Source organism: Solanum verrucosum, unplaced genomic scaffold (assembly GCF_900185275.1).
Source record: "Solanum verrucosum unplaced genomic scaffold, falcon-dt-bn FXZP01000268.1, whole genome shotgun sequence".
In the NCBI taxonomy this organism is placed as follows: Eukaryota; Viridiplantae; Streptophyta; class Magnoliopsida; order Solanales; family Solanaceae; genus Solanum; species Solanum verrucosum.
Genome location: NW_026019957.1, coordinates 1789661 through 1805273, shown reverse-complemented (window position 1 = coordinate 1805273; position 15613 = coordinate 1789661). Strand labels below are relative to the sequence as shown.

At 28.5% G+C, this 15613-nt stretch overlaps 1 protein-coding gene across 1 annotated transcript; it reads left to right on the top strand.

Moving 5' to 3' along the window:
* The first annotated feature begins 964 nt into the window (after positions 1 to 964).
* Positions 965 to 2575, top strand: LOC125814742 (pentatricopeptide repeat-containing protein At1g08070, chloroplastic-like). Its single transcript, XM_049494204.1, has one exon. It carries the CDS (start codon positions 965 to 967, stop codon positions 2573 to 2575), a length of 1611 nt encoding a protein of 536 aa, XP_049350161.1.
* The last annotated feature ends 13038 nt before the right edge of the window (positions 2576 to 15613 follow it).

The following is a 15613-nucleotide window of genomic DNA, read 5'->3' as shown; positions in this document are numbered from 1 at the left end:
CATTTTTTTTATATGCAGCTGTGGATGTAGTATACATGTTTAAATCTTCGTTGCAGTAGTTCATCAGTCTTTCGTTGGTTTTGTGGACGGACTTGATTCGTTAAGAATGACGGTGGATGATATGTTTGAGTAGGGGTGTCAAATTGGTGTGTTGAATTTTGGCGTGCCAAAATGATGTTATAGGGTTAAAATTCATGCTCTACTTGTCAGTTTAGGCCACAACCTATAATTTAATAGGAGGTTGGGTTTAACATAAGCATTTGTTGAGTTTAAATTTATGATATGTGGATTTGGAAGGTCCTTTGCAATGGTCCGGCTGGCCATATTGGAACGAAGTAGGAAGTTAAATTGTGTATGGGGTTGTTTAATGCTACCTCTGAATAGTGCCTCTATTCAGCATGGATTAGAATTAGTTGGGTTTCAGTACAAAACAGATGGGAAACGAAAACAAACAGAAAGAATTCAGATTGTTGGAAATATAGATGAGTATTAGTTTTGATTCTGTTGGAAATGAAACTAGTCATTTTGGTTCTGAGAAGTGATCTTAGAAACCAATCGTGTTGTGCTCCCTCTGTTTTAATTTCAATATTTTACAGGCTATATGTAATAAGATTAAAGTATATTTTGATACATTCTACGTAGAAATTGAGAGTTGTTTTTGTTCATGTTCATGAATTCTCTGTATTTACCACCCAAAAAGATATTTTCCTTAAAACAATTAAAACAACATGTTTTGCAACATTTTCCCAGACACAATAATCCATCTTCATTATTGAATTCAATGATTCGTGTTTCCTTACAACATGAAAATTTCAAAGAATTTTTGGATTTGTTCAAAGGGTTGATCAGGAGTTGTGACACCAACTTCTTTCCAAACAGAGTCACCTTTTCTTTGATTTTACGTTCTTGTGCTAATCGAAATGGAACCCATTTAGGGAAATCGTTTCATTCCCAGATTGTGAAAATGGGTTTTGAATATGATGTAATTTTGCTAACTGGGTTGCTTGATTTTTATGGAAAAGTTGGGGATTTAGGCTCTGCAAGGAAAGTGTTTGTGGAAATGCCTGAGAGAGATGTTATTGCTACTAATGCTATGATTTCAGCTTTCAGTAGGTATGGTTGTGTTGAGGAGGCGAAACAGCTGTTTGAAAATATGTCTGATAGGAATTCGGCTTCTTGGAATTCGTTAATTACGTGCTACTGCAAATCAAGTGAAGTTCATAATGCTCGATTGATCTTTGATCGAAATCCAATCAAAGATGTGGTCTCATGGAATGCAATGATTGATGGATATTGTAAGTCGGAGCAAATGGTCAAGGCGGATGAATTGTTTGGCGAGATGGGGTTCATGAAAAACGTTGTGACTTGGAACACGATAATTGCAGGATATGTACAATGTGGCGAATTTGTTAGAGCCATAAATTTGTTTCAACGTATGCTAAGCGAAGAAGTAAAACCAACTGAGGTGACAATGGTTAGCTTGCTTTCTGCTTGTGCTCATTTAGGAGCATTAGATATGGGTGAATGGATTCATGGTTTTATTAGAACAAAGAATATCAAGATCGATTTTGTCTTGGGAAACGCGCTTATAGATATGTACTTCAAATGTGGGAATGTAGAAGCTGCTATACAAGTCTTCCATGGCTTGCATGATAGAAACATCTTTTGCTGGAATTCTGTCATTATTGGGCTAGGAATGCATGGGTATGGGAAGGAAGCTGTAGATGCTTTCATTGCAATGGAGAGAGAAGGGATAAAACCAGACGGTGTGACTTTCGTAGGGCTTCTATGTTCGTGTAGCCATTCTGGATTGGTTTCCGTTGGGAGAAGCTATTTTTCAGAGATGAAGATCGTTTATGGCATTGAGCCCGGAATTGAACATTATGGCTGCATGATCGACCTTTTAGGTCGATCAGGATGCCTTAAAGAAGCACTTGAACTTATAAAGAGCATGCCAATGAAGCCCAATGCAGTTGTCTGGGGTGGCCTGCTCCGAGCTTGTCACAAACATAAGGATGCAAAGCTAGGGGAGCAAGTGACCGATAATCTTCTAAGATTGGATCCACACGATGGAGGAAACTACGTCTTCTTGTCCAACCTCTATGCATCTTTAAACCGATGGACTGAAGTTGATCAATGTAGGAAGTTAATGATCAAGAGGGGTGTGCGCAAAACGCCTGGATGCAGTTCAATCGAGGTTGAAAACATTGTATATGAATTTGTAGCTGGAGATACTTCACATACTCAAATTAACGTGTTCTTGGATAAGATTGTGAAGGAAGTACAGGCTCATGGATATGAACCAGATACAACTTCGGTGCTACATGACGTTGAGGATGAAGAGAAGGAGAGTGTGGTTCGATATCACAGTGAGAGAATTGCTGTTGCGTTTGGACTTATGACGATGCAACCCGGAAGGATAATTCGGGTTGTGAAGAATCTCAGGACATGTGATGATTGTCATACATTCATGAAGTTCATATCAAATGTCTATAAAAGAGAGATAATAATGAGGGATAGGAACAGGTTTCATCATTTTAGGAATGGCTATTGTTCTTGTAATGACTACTGGTGAAAATAGGCAAAATCTAAATGACATCATGTTAGTGCTCACCGGGTCTCGAGTCGGGAGTTAGGTTTCAGGAAGTTGGGAGTCGGGTTCCAGGTCGGAGTCTAAGTCCCAAGTCCTTCAATAGATTCTACTCAAAGAATTGACTTTTTGAACTTTTATGAAAGGCTCTCCATAGTTGTGGGTAAACTGTCAAGGGCGGCTTAACAAATTGGTGGCTTAAATGATGACATGAACTTATATACATTATCAAATTATAGTTTTGATCTGTCTTGTATATATATTGATTGGTGGTGGATGTAGCATGCAGAAATTGAATTTATCTGAATTCGATACTTTTTATTTGGGAAAATTTATTAAAATGGCAACAAATAGTAAATTTGAACTAATAAGTTTCCAAATACAATAGGTTCTTTGTCGCCTTTTTTTTTTGGTTGTTAGTTGATTTCTTGAACCTAGGTGATTCATTAGGATAGAAACTAGAACATGTTATCGTTTGGTAGTGTATAAAAATAATGTTAAATAGAGTGTACTAGTTATGCTTGTATTACATACTTTTTTTTGCATTATTTGATTTGATATATTAAAAGCAGTGTGCATATAAAAATATTTATTTACAAAGATATTCTCTACATTTGTGATAGAAGAGATTTAAAAAGGGGTTTGAGGGCAATTGGTCTTTATCATGTTATACATAACATTACACCTAAATACACAATAAAATATATACATAGCATAAACTATGTACCAAACAAAGTATTATTAATCATAGAGCAAATGCATGCATTAATTTTACTGATATACTCTACCGAAAGATACTGAGTTGCATTTTTGGTTAAACAAGCTTCACAACACAATCTTTGGGAAAAAATGTATTTGCTTTACCCTAAAGAAGAGACCTTTCGAAACGAATCTTAGATTACTCGAGCCCCAAGACAAATACCCAACATTGAATGAAAAATTAACTTTTTTTATTTTGGGCAACTTTTAAAAAAATGTTTTTTTTTTCCTTGGGTTCAAAATAAGTAGCTATTTCTACTAGGCTAAACATTTTGTCTTCCCATATTGAGTTGTTAAAGTGTTCCACATTGATCAACTAAATAGAAGGTGTTGTGTCTCCGTACTTAATCTTAGACGATTCTTAATTTATGAGCTATTTTTTAGGTTAAATAACATTTAAGGTCTATTTTCTTTATGTGGTATCAGAAGCAGGCACATCCCTCTTCTTGGTTTAGCAAACGTAAGACCTCCATGTTGTACAATGTCGAGGATTTTAGTCCAAGTCTTATAAAAGGCCTTTGAACGGGTTAAACGTGTCATAAGTGGGCTTTTAGTGGACTCAAAAAAAATAATTTTGATATAATAGATATCCCGGTAAGAGGAGGATACAAAAAGCTTATGATGAGTCCATCACTGAGATGCACAGAGGAAGAGAACAAACGTCAGTCTCTTGAGCGACCGATCAAGAAATTTGCTAAATAATTTTATTAATGGAAGGAAATTTTTTTTTTTTTCTCCAGGATAAATACAATTTTTTAAGTGGGCAATGATAATAAAGAATATATGTAGGGAATTTTCTATGAGGTTCACTTCTTAAAGTCTTTAGAAAGATTCAATATGTCTACAATTTATTGGGGCCTTTTGCTAGTCTTATTATAATAAGGATCCTATACCTAAACCAAAGTCAAATAAAAGGACCTAATAAAGAAAGGAAATTTACTACTTTAAGTCATGTTTTGTTGGTATGATTAAGGAAAATGTTCTAACTTTTCTTCTTCTTTTATTTAAATGGGCAACACAAGCATCTTGTGATCACGTAAAATCCAGAAAAGAGCAACACTGTTATAGATAGTCTATTTCAATACAAATATTAATAACTGATTTCGTGGCTTATACCTGTAATCCTATAGCTCGTACGAATTGAAGACAACCTTTTAATTTGTTGCTCGAAGACTCCCCTTCATATATGGTCGTCTTTTTTGAGAATATTTCATTTTTGCTTGTTAGGAAAGGATCACTTTGCATCATTCATTCTTGGATAGTGTTTCAAATCCTCAAGTAGAATAGGGGAATATTTTGAGAAGGATTTATGTTACTTATTCTTTACAATTTTGATAAGAACTTTTCATAGTCACCACAAAGGCATTCGAATAATAGAATATAATGCAAAGAAATGGACTTTTATATATCTCATCCAATTGTTGCCCCTTTCCATGTATTAAAACTTAGGGGAACAATTAATTTATTTTACTCGATGTTCGATATTAATTTTGAATCCTGATTAATCTAAGCTTATAAAAGTTTCACCTTTTTGGGGCAGAGGATAAATCGGTATGTAGCAAAGGCCTTTCTCGAAGATAAAAATGGAGTGATTCTTACATAACCTATCATTTTTACTGTTAACTGGTTTGTACGTCTCAATTTATATGACATCTTTTAAATTTCGAATTCAAACAAGTATGTCTTTGATCGTAATTTTTTTTTCTTTTATATATATATTATTATTATTGTTTAAAAAATTTGAATGTTTCATATTTGAATTCACAATTAAAATTAAACTATCTGATTCTCAAAATTTAAATTATATTACATAAATTGAGACATATGGAGTAATAATGAAGAACAAGCCAATAGAAATATGCATTACAAAACTCAAAAGATTATGAAACACATGATATGATATGATATGATACGATAAAGTAAGTCAAAAATATGTGTCAATGAGAAAATATGCCCCTCTATATATTCCTTGCAATTATTTTTGTTAAAATCTTATCACTATATTACAACATCTTCTTAAATTGTCAATTCTTGACATCCCTTTTCCTTTTTCACCTTTCTGGAATCTAAAAGTTGTGTTGGATATAAATACTCTTCGAAAAATATTAAATTTTTGTAAGAGAATATGAATGAAAAATGTGAAAATAAGTATTTAAGGTTTTTTCGAATTTAAAAAAAAAACTCGGAATTCAACTTGTGAATTTCAGAAATTGTAACAAGTTGAAGTTGAATTTCATGTTGATTGTGTTCTTTCCATCCTCCGACATATGCACACTTCATCTTCTCTCTTATTCCTATCACCCCACCCCACCTTCCATGATATTTGTGTAAATTATATATGAATGCTTTTAGGATAATATTATTTGCTTATGTACCATACATAAAAAAGTAAATAATAAACTCACTTATTTTTCTAAACATTATTTTTGAAGAAAAATATTTTCGTAGGTACCAAACACACCCTAAATGTGAAACAAAGGGAATAAAAATCAGATTTTTTTTTCTGAAAAAAGATTTGATCTCATAATAAAGATATCCACTTTGTGAGGTAACTATAAGTCCTTTTGAAAATGTGTTGCAACTTATAAGGCTAAGTCTAAGGTTATAATTGGATGTTCCCCTTAAAGTTATTCATGCAATTTATATGATTATTTTTTCAAATGAAAGTATATATAATGGTTTTGAGTACACACATAAAAACATAAATAATCCTATAAAAAATGAAAAATGTTCCTATATAATGGTATCACGATCAAATTTTGAATGAGCATGTAATTACTCATGATGTATTAAACTCTCATCGAGCTAATTATTAATGTTTAAACTCATGATAAATTGTACATGACATAAAATAATCTTTCATGACTTTGGAAACATTGCATAAATTAAAGTTCATTGGCATTTTAAACATGTAAAACTCTATGAATAAATTATAAAGTACAATTGAGAACACTATGAACATAATTGCATGATCTATAGTGTAAATACATAAAATTCTAAACTTAACTCCAAATTTTCAATCCAAATTCAATAGTAATTGTCCAAGTGGTCCAAAATTTGAAAGAAATAGGCAAAAAGAGAATTCAAGAAGCTCATAATTATCAAAATAAAAGTAATTAAGATAACTGTGCCAAATTGAAATTTTAATATTATCGCCATAAATGTGGAATCAGAAATGGATAAATTTTAAAAATTTTATTCTACATTTGTTGCAACTAATATTTTGGTGTTTTTAAAAAAAAAGTTAAAATCGCATATACAATTCTCAAAAGGGAAATCCGACCACTTATTTCAATAAAGTATATATATATCTACCAATCCACTATTCGGGTCTTTCCTTGTTATTAAACTGTGTATTTTATTAGTAAAATTATACGAGTTTGGTCCCATGTTTACTAATTCTTGGAATTCTTGAGGATATGCTACTTTGTATGAGATAAAATCTCATTTACAATTCTTCAAAAGGGAAATTTGTATATCCGTTATATCATGTATATTTGTAGATATATGTCCAAATAGGCGTGTGGTATGGAGTAATATACACAATATACATAAGCAATGACATTTTCCAAGTCAACTTCAACTCCAAGTGAAAATTCATAGTTAAAGTCGACTTGAAAAGTGAATGAGAAGCTTAATTCGTTAGATATCACATTAATGTTAATTGACATGATTGAAATTCATTGAAACGATTTGAATAAATCTATATGAAAGCATCGAGGAAAATGAATGAAAAAACTCATTGGTTGAAAATACCTAGACGAATCTATATAATTTCTTTTTGGTCTATTTCATCACACAATATTCTTTGACAACTCCTAATTGTTATCATATACTATTATATGATTGAATAATGAGTGAAAATGAAAGAACACAAAATAGTGACATTTCATTAGGACTTCAATCAAAATACTAGTACTAGTATTAATTCTTGAAATTGGGTCCAAATGTTTAAATTTAGTGCCATTTTGTGGCTCAAAGGTAAAGCAAAACATGTTGCCCATTGGTTTATTTATTAATGACAAACCTTGTCACCTAGAGATAATGACATCTAATTTTTTTGTCGGTAGTTTGATTTTTTTTTTCTTTAAAAAAAAAAGAAATAAAATTATTCTTGTGATTTAATTACTTTCATATATCTTCAAGTGAAGACAGGGACGTGGAGACGAATCTTTGTAGCTCAGTTGATTGACTATTTGAATTTTCATTTTGTTGATCAGGATTTTAAAAAAACGGAGGACATGAACAGTGTACGAGGCAATACTATAACAAATAAAGGATTAAGTGGTAATTATTTAACGTAATAATATAATTATCGTTACATTAAATTTAATGATAATAATATAGTATGAGTATTTATTATCATCATTTTATATAAATGTCACTAAAGAATTTACGACTCTAAATATAATGACATTAACTCAATCAGTGTATTTTAGAGTATTTAAAGAGTGCAAAATATAGCGTATTCTAGTAATACAATACATTAATTTTGGGTCGTTTGCATTTTGCCCTTATTAAGTTTATATTTTGTATCATAATATTTTACAAATTCTACCTCATGTTAATAAAGAATTTATGCTTCACTAGATATACATTAGATTACTAAGAATAAAAATTAAAAATCAGGTACATTTGAAGAATAAATCGTACAATCAAATAATTAATTTTTGGTTAATTATTAATTACACTAACATCCCACGCCCTTTTATTGCTCAAATTATTCCACTCTCACGTGACTTCAACTCTTATAGCTTTCTTGTGATTTACAATTTTGGTTGATTAAGGGTGTTTTTGGAATAGAAAAAAATATTTTTTAATTCTTTCATATATGGTTGGTTAAATCGTTTTGAAAAATATTTTCTAAAAAATTGTTTTTTCTAGTAAAATTATGAAAACAAGTTTCACCAACTTATCCCATAGTATTCTTTTATATTATATATAAATAATATTGAAATAATACTTTTTGTTTACTTATTAAATATAAAAAAAGTAAATTATTAATAATTTATTTTTCAAAATGATATTTTTATAAAAAAAAAAATTCTCCATACCAAATACGAACATTTATTACACTAACATACACCCTTTTTTGCTCAAAATATATATTTCAATCTTTACATTAATTCTCCATGTTTCAATTAACACTCTCACGTGACCTTTACTCCAAACAAATTCTTATTATATAACTTTAATTTTAAGAAATAGAATGAGTTCAAAGAAAGTTTAATTCGCTAGACATTTGCACCATATATGGGTCTTGTCAGCGTTTTTTCTGAAAATTCATAAAAACTTGAATATAAAAAACATCGAAAATCAAACTATATACTTGTATGATAACCACCTAGTGGCCGGTCAAATGACGTTGGTTAAAAATTATGAGAGATCAAGATTCAAATCCTTATAATAAGAAAGTGTATTAGGTTTTTTTTCTTTTCTTATTGACCTGTTTAAGTTTTGATGAAAAGAATTATTCGGCAGATGTGTAAGTGTAACATAACAAATAATTGAACTCAAGGTATCAGACGACCATGATAGAGGGCAGGTCGTGAGGGGGGAGGTCATATAGAAGGATGACAGACTTCTAAGTTAACAAGGTTTTGACGTAGGTATGTACATAACACCTTACAAAATTTCACGTCGAAATGAGAAAAGAAAATAAAGAGCTTTAATTATAAGGTATAACATAAATTCACATGGTATACACACTTTTCGGCTTGATACTGATGTAGCTCAAGAGATAAATTTATATAGTCTATTGTGCCAAAGCATGAATTGTGATTAAAAAAAAAAGTTCCAAACAAGGTGCATGCAAATTAATCTGAACAGTATTATAAACAAATAAATTATGTGATATAACTTCTTATAAAATAATATAAATTATTTAAAACGTCACTTGTGTTTGAGTACATACTTGTTACTTGCTGTATATTCTAATCTTTTTATTATTTTTGTGAGTAATTAACGGATCTTATGATTTTAATAAAAATGACATTTATAATATGATATTATTGCTTGTTCATTGAAACAATAACAGTATTAATGTAAGATTCCTTCTTGTGTCTCTACCATAACCTATACACAATGTATCGGGAAACTGAGAATTAGCATGAAAAAAGGAAGGATTTTATTTCTACACATTGAGGGGTCCTTTGATTAAAAATAAAGTTATGTAGGGATCATAAATTCATAGTGTGACATTTCTGACGGAGGACGAGCTGATGAGGATCGTTCATTAATTAAGAACGGTAAATTTTTAAGTTAATAAGTTACTGAAAATGGCGTGTACATAACATTTTAAGTAAATTTTATATTGGAAATAAAAGAAAAAAGTAAAAAAGCTTTATAAGATATAACTCAAATTTTACATGATACACATACATTCTTTTGGGACTCTATATATGTGGCGTAACCCGAAAGACAAATTTCTTAAGCCCAGAAAGAGCAATATGTATCATGGACTTAAATCCCGACAAATACTATAGATATTTGTTTTTCTTTTTGGTACAAAACGATGTAATATACTATATCTTAATATGCATTAGTACAAGAGAGTGACAGAGCATGACTGCGGTCTGCGACTAGTATCCGAGGAGGAGGGAAGGGATTGATTACAATTTTCACTAGTAATATTTTTACGCTTTATATGTCTAGCAAAAAGATTTTTAACTTTGTCTGCTATAATGTATTAGTTATTTATACACTATATATATTTAAACTTGTATTTGATTTTATAAGAGCTCGAAAAGGGGTTGAAGACACACATAACATAATTCTACCTTGATAAAAAATAATATATCAATTGAGAATTAGTTGTACATGATTCAAACACATTATATTTGTTTTTATATTATCAATATATATAATTAAATTAAATAAAACAACTCTTGATATCAAACAAACTTGGATGCTTCCTTTCATAAATCCCTAAAAATTAGGAATATATGAATATTATTCTCATTACCAAGGAATGGTTGACATTAATCCCAATTAGTCTAAACTATATAGTATAAAAATTATATTACAATTAATCCATTTGCAGCAGAAACCAATGTTGTCAGTCTTCTAAATATTATTTTTTTACCGTATTGATCGCTTCCATGATATAAAATTAAATATCTTTAATTAATAAATAGATTAATACATAAGTTAATTCATTAAATTTTCTTAATCTTTGTCTGTACGTTGCTTCCTATGCTGTTAGGAACTCCAGAAATTCCAAATTGTAACATTAAACAATTTTGCTACAAAAAAACTGATTTTTTTTTTTAATTTATAAATTTGAGAATTGAAATCAATATTTTCCCTTGAAATTACAAGTAAAACATGAGTTACAGATTTATCTATCGAAAACATTTTTTTTGCCTCATAAAAATAGAATAAGATCTACGTGTATTTTATCTTTTTATATCACATTAATGAAATAACACTCTATATATTATTATATACTTAGTGACCGTAAAAAGTGAGATTTAGAGACCTAAAAAATGAGATAGGTTGTTATCTAGTTTCTACTAGTGCAACATGTTAAAATATATCGATGATATAAACTTTTATTATAATGTTTGTGTGTATATATATTGAATCATTTAAATACATAGGGAGAAAAAAATATTATTATGGTAGGATATAATCACTTTTTGCAAACATGTTCGAATTATGAGAATAGATAACTTCTTTAAGAGGAAATGGTTTCCCTCCTTAGTGGATCTATTCGGCATTAATTTGAATTAATCGATCGAGTAAATAAATTTTAAATATAGAATGTGATTGGAAAAAAATATAATTTTGTTTGTCCTAGACATTCTAACTCCTCTCTTACACTTTTGCCCTCATTAACAATTTCCTCGTTACTAATATGAGTTGTAGTGAGATAATTGAAATTCCTCCACACTTAATTATATGTCTCAGATTTGAGCCTTTAGAAATGAAAATAATTATGTTGAGAACACTATCTCTAAAAATGAACCTGGCAATATACGAATTCAAATTTAATTAAATTTTTATATGAGAATATATCAAATACCGAATGGAATATAAAAAATAAGTTCCCCATTATATATCCCCCATTGCACTATTGTTTTCATTAGCATATTTTTTCCTTTCCTCAAGGAAATACCCATTTTGAAATGCACATAATTAAAGGGTATAACCCGCTCACTTATGGGTCATTTGGAAATACTATAATTTTATTATTTTAAATATTTTTTACTTCCTCCTATCTAAAGTATTAATTTGTTATGTATATGGTTATAGATTATTATTTTTTAAATGGCGTGCAAAAATCATAAAAGACAAATAAATGCATATTTTATCTCTAAGAAATAGCCATTATTTTATGGATACAAATTCAATTTTTACAAGAATACATATGGTGGAATTTTTATTTTATTTTTCAATATCTTTGGTATAAAACAAGCTACTTGTACTTTCTTCTCTTATTTATCCCTGTTGTGCATATTTATTAGTTCATATTTGATATGAAATATTTTTTTTAAAATAATAAGTAAAATAAAGATGTTACAATATCATGCTTAGTTATTACTCTCTTTGTCCCAAAATAAGGTCAACACAAAAATTAATATTACTATATATTTTCAACTGTACCTTTATATTCTTTCTTTTTTTTATAGTGAACAATTTCAAGAAACATATATTAAATAAGGAGGATTTGGTAAACTACATATTATACTTATTAATTTTTAACTTGACACAATTTACTAAAGTGATATTAACTTTGATAATAAGTCATTTAAATAAAATAAATAGTATTTAATAATTAATAAAATATATATAAAATAATAAATTATCTCTTAACTTTTAAATTGAACCGAAAAGTAATTTTTAATCCAATATGGGAAAATAAAATAAAAAGGTCCAAACAGTATGGCCTATTGAAAATTGGACTTTGAGGGCTTCAATATTGATGCCTCATAAAGGATGTTGGTTGAGAGTTTGACCGTCCGTTAAATGAGGAAGAAAAAAAAAATGCCCGGGGGGGGGGGGGGGGAGGGGGTTAAGGGTAAATGTGTATTTAAAAAATGCCAATTCAATTAATAACAAAATATGTGTCGGATATATAAATTTTTATCAAATTAAGTATGATTAAGTAAAATATCGGATATTGATAAGTCTTTTATCATATATCGTTACAATAAGTGAAGAATTTTGCGATGATTATTTAATGATAATAATATGACATAAGTATTTTTATAAATATCGCTAAAAACTTTAACAATTTTGATTGCATTTTGACATTAACTCAATTTACACTAAATATTTTTTATGATATTAAATATTGTTGCTAAAAGAAAAATCTCTTATAGTGTTGTGTACATGAAAACACAAGTTTATCAATAATTAAAGAACTTTCACTATGATATGGAAAAATTTCACAAATCGTCATTTTTCAGTTCTTGTAATTAGAAATAATTATGATCTTTAGTTTTAACTTCTATGATTTAAATTTAAGATACAATGATAGAATATCACTTGTGAAAGTTGAGAATTCAGCACAATAATTTTTGGAAGCGTAATTAAGAGTTGAAGTTATTGTTTTTGAAATTTTACTCGTAGTAAATTTGGATATAATAATATTTATATATTTAATGATATCTTTTATAAAAAATCTAAAATTTTAGATCAAATTTATTTAATTCAATTAAATCCATAATTCATATTCTATATTTGACCCTAATTACTATTTCTTCCTATATTATATGATTGAACTTTAGCCATGATTATATATTGGGGTTTGGACTCAAAAAGTTAATCATTCTACTATGTATAAATTTAAAGGTGTCTTATCCATGCTTTTCACTATCATATACACACACTTAGAATTAAAGATTGAAAGCACTTTAAAGCTTTTCACTATCTTATCTATTTGCCTAAAAATATATTCTTATCATTTTATATTTGCATCGTATTTTTCATTTTCATGTATTTTAAAATATGTTAATTGATTTTTAAAAAAAAGTTATTTTAGCTTTATTAATGTCTTAAGTCATAGTCCCTCTATATTAGATATTTATTTTGTTGATTAGATTATCGATCCCTCTTTGATATGTATATTTTAACCTTGTTGATTGAGAATTATATTCGAGACAATAGTTATTTTATCGATATATTTGTCTTTAATAATTAATTCTCACTGATCACATGTTATAGAGTTCAACGAAAGTCCTATTTGAAGAAGCTCATATATGGAATGATGTGAAATAATGCTCAGCATGACAAATTCATTAATTTAAATTCAGAAACTGAAATCTCATCTCTACCATCAATAGGTTTAGTCAAAGCATTTGTAACACGATCCAAACTTATAAGCCTCATTGAGTATCTAAACCATTTTTTTCCGTTGTTTTTACATAACTTCTTTCTTGTATCAACAAATCTTTGCTCGTAATAACACAATACCAACATTAAAAATAAAAAAAGACTTTAAATATTCGGTATAATATTCTTTTAGCAAAAACGGGTACAAATAAACCCCTTCCGCCCTAGATAAGACATGCACCTATTGATTATCTCAACTTGCAAATAATATATGACATTCAAAAGAAACACGAATTCAAGATCCAAAGTTAGTAAATCTAGAATGAACATGACCTTTGCAATATGCATAAATTTTGAATGTCTTTTTAAAAAATATATATATATATATATATATATATATATATATATATTGTTCGCACCGAAATCAACTAATTCAACTAAACTAACCCACGAAACCCTCTTTAAATCCGCCATTGGACATCACTTAATTAAGATTAGTTCTTTATCCATTGTAATTCAAGTTTTTTCCTAATTAATTAATAGAAATAATTGAATTTAATATTTTTTATTGGGGGAAAACGATTGATTCAGACTTTAATTTTTTTTTCTTTGTAAATTGAATTGTAATAGGACCAGTCATTTAAATCTAGTTAATATAATGGACCATTAGTGAAGCACCAAATAAATAGTCATTGCAATAATTATTAATTCTTGTTACGTTTACGTTTACTATTTTGTCTTTCTAAGGATGAAGAAGGGGAAATAAAATCTTGGCTTTATTTTTTTAATTACTTCAAATTAATCTATAGCTTAAAGAATACTAATATACATTTTTAATATTGCTTTAGTCTTAAACATCAATATTTTCAATTAAGAAAATACCCTTTATAAATAGAAAGTTTGTAAAACTTCAAAGTGAAATTTAAACATAATTAAGATGGGGTATTGGTGAAATATTTTTCACTATTTGCTTATATTCATATACGACATTCTTATCACTAAATCATAATTAAGAAACACAAATTGTTACCTTAATTTGTGACTTTACTATAATGATTTAATATGATTTGATGTAAGTATTCGATGTGGTTAAGTTTCTATTCCTATCGGTTATCGATATGTGAAAATTATAAATAAAATAAAATTAAATTCAAATCTCAATAGAAATAAAAACATTAAAAATACTTTTACGGTCCAAATTTAGCGTTAATGTTACTTAGTATTTATACTGATAAATGATAATTGATATCGATAAAATCATTAACATACGTGCAAATTAATCTAAACACCGCCGTTATAAAAATAAAAAAAAGGTTCTTGGATTATTATTTGTATATATTTGAGGAATAATCAAAGTTTATACCACTTTTGTTTTTGTCACATATATCATGACGTGTTATTCCAATTAAAATGTGATTCTTTTTGCATAATTATCAAATCTATATTCATGTCTCATCCACATTCATGGAACAAAAAAGACGATAACAATTTATATCACTAAATAGTAAAAATTCATTCTAATTCTTTATTAAATAAAAATTAGCGAGGTATTGTTATAAAAAGAATTATTAGCTACAAGTTATTTACCGATATATTAATAATAAATTTTGCTCCCTTATATTAGCCCATTAAAGACAAAAAGCATGTTTAAAATAATTTTTTGAAATTTTATGGATTATGATTAAAGGTTAGTAGGCAATAAAACGTTATATATCTTATTCTTTTATAAGTTTCGTAGTATTTCTCATATAGTTTTTTGTCCTTCGATTTTTGCTACAATCCATTGTTTTATACTATGATTATCACACTGTTGTATTGTAGTTACTGTTCTTTTTTTTTTTTTCAAAATATTTTGTCATGCTTTCTGTAGTATTTTGGCACACACATATATGTTATTTTCTTTTTTGATTTTCTTTCATATGTTTTCTCTTGAGCTGAATGTCTATTGAAAACAATCTTTTTATCCCTTAAGATACTTAGAGTTAA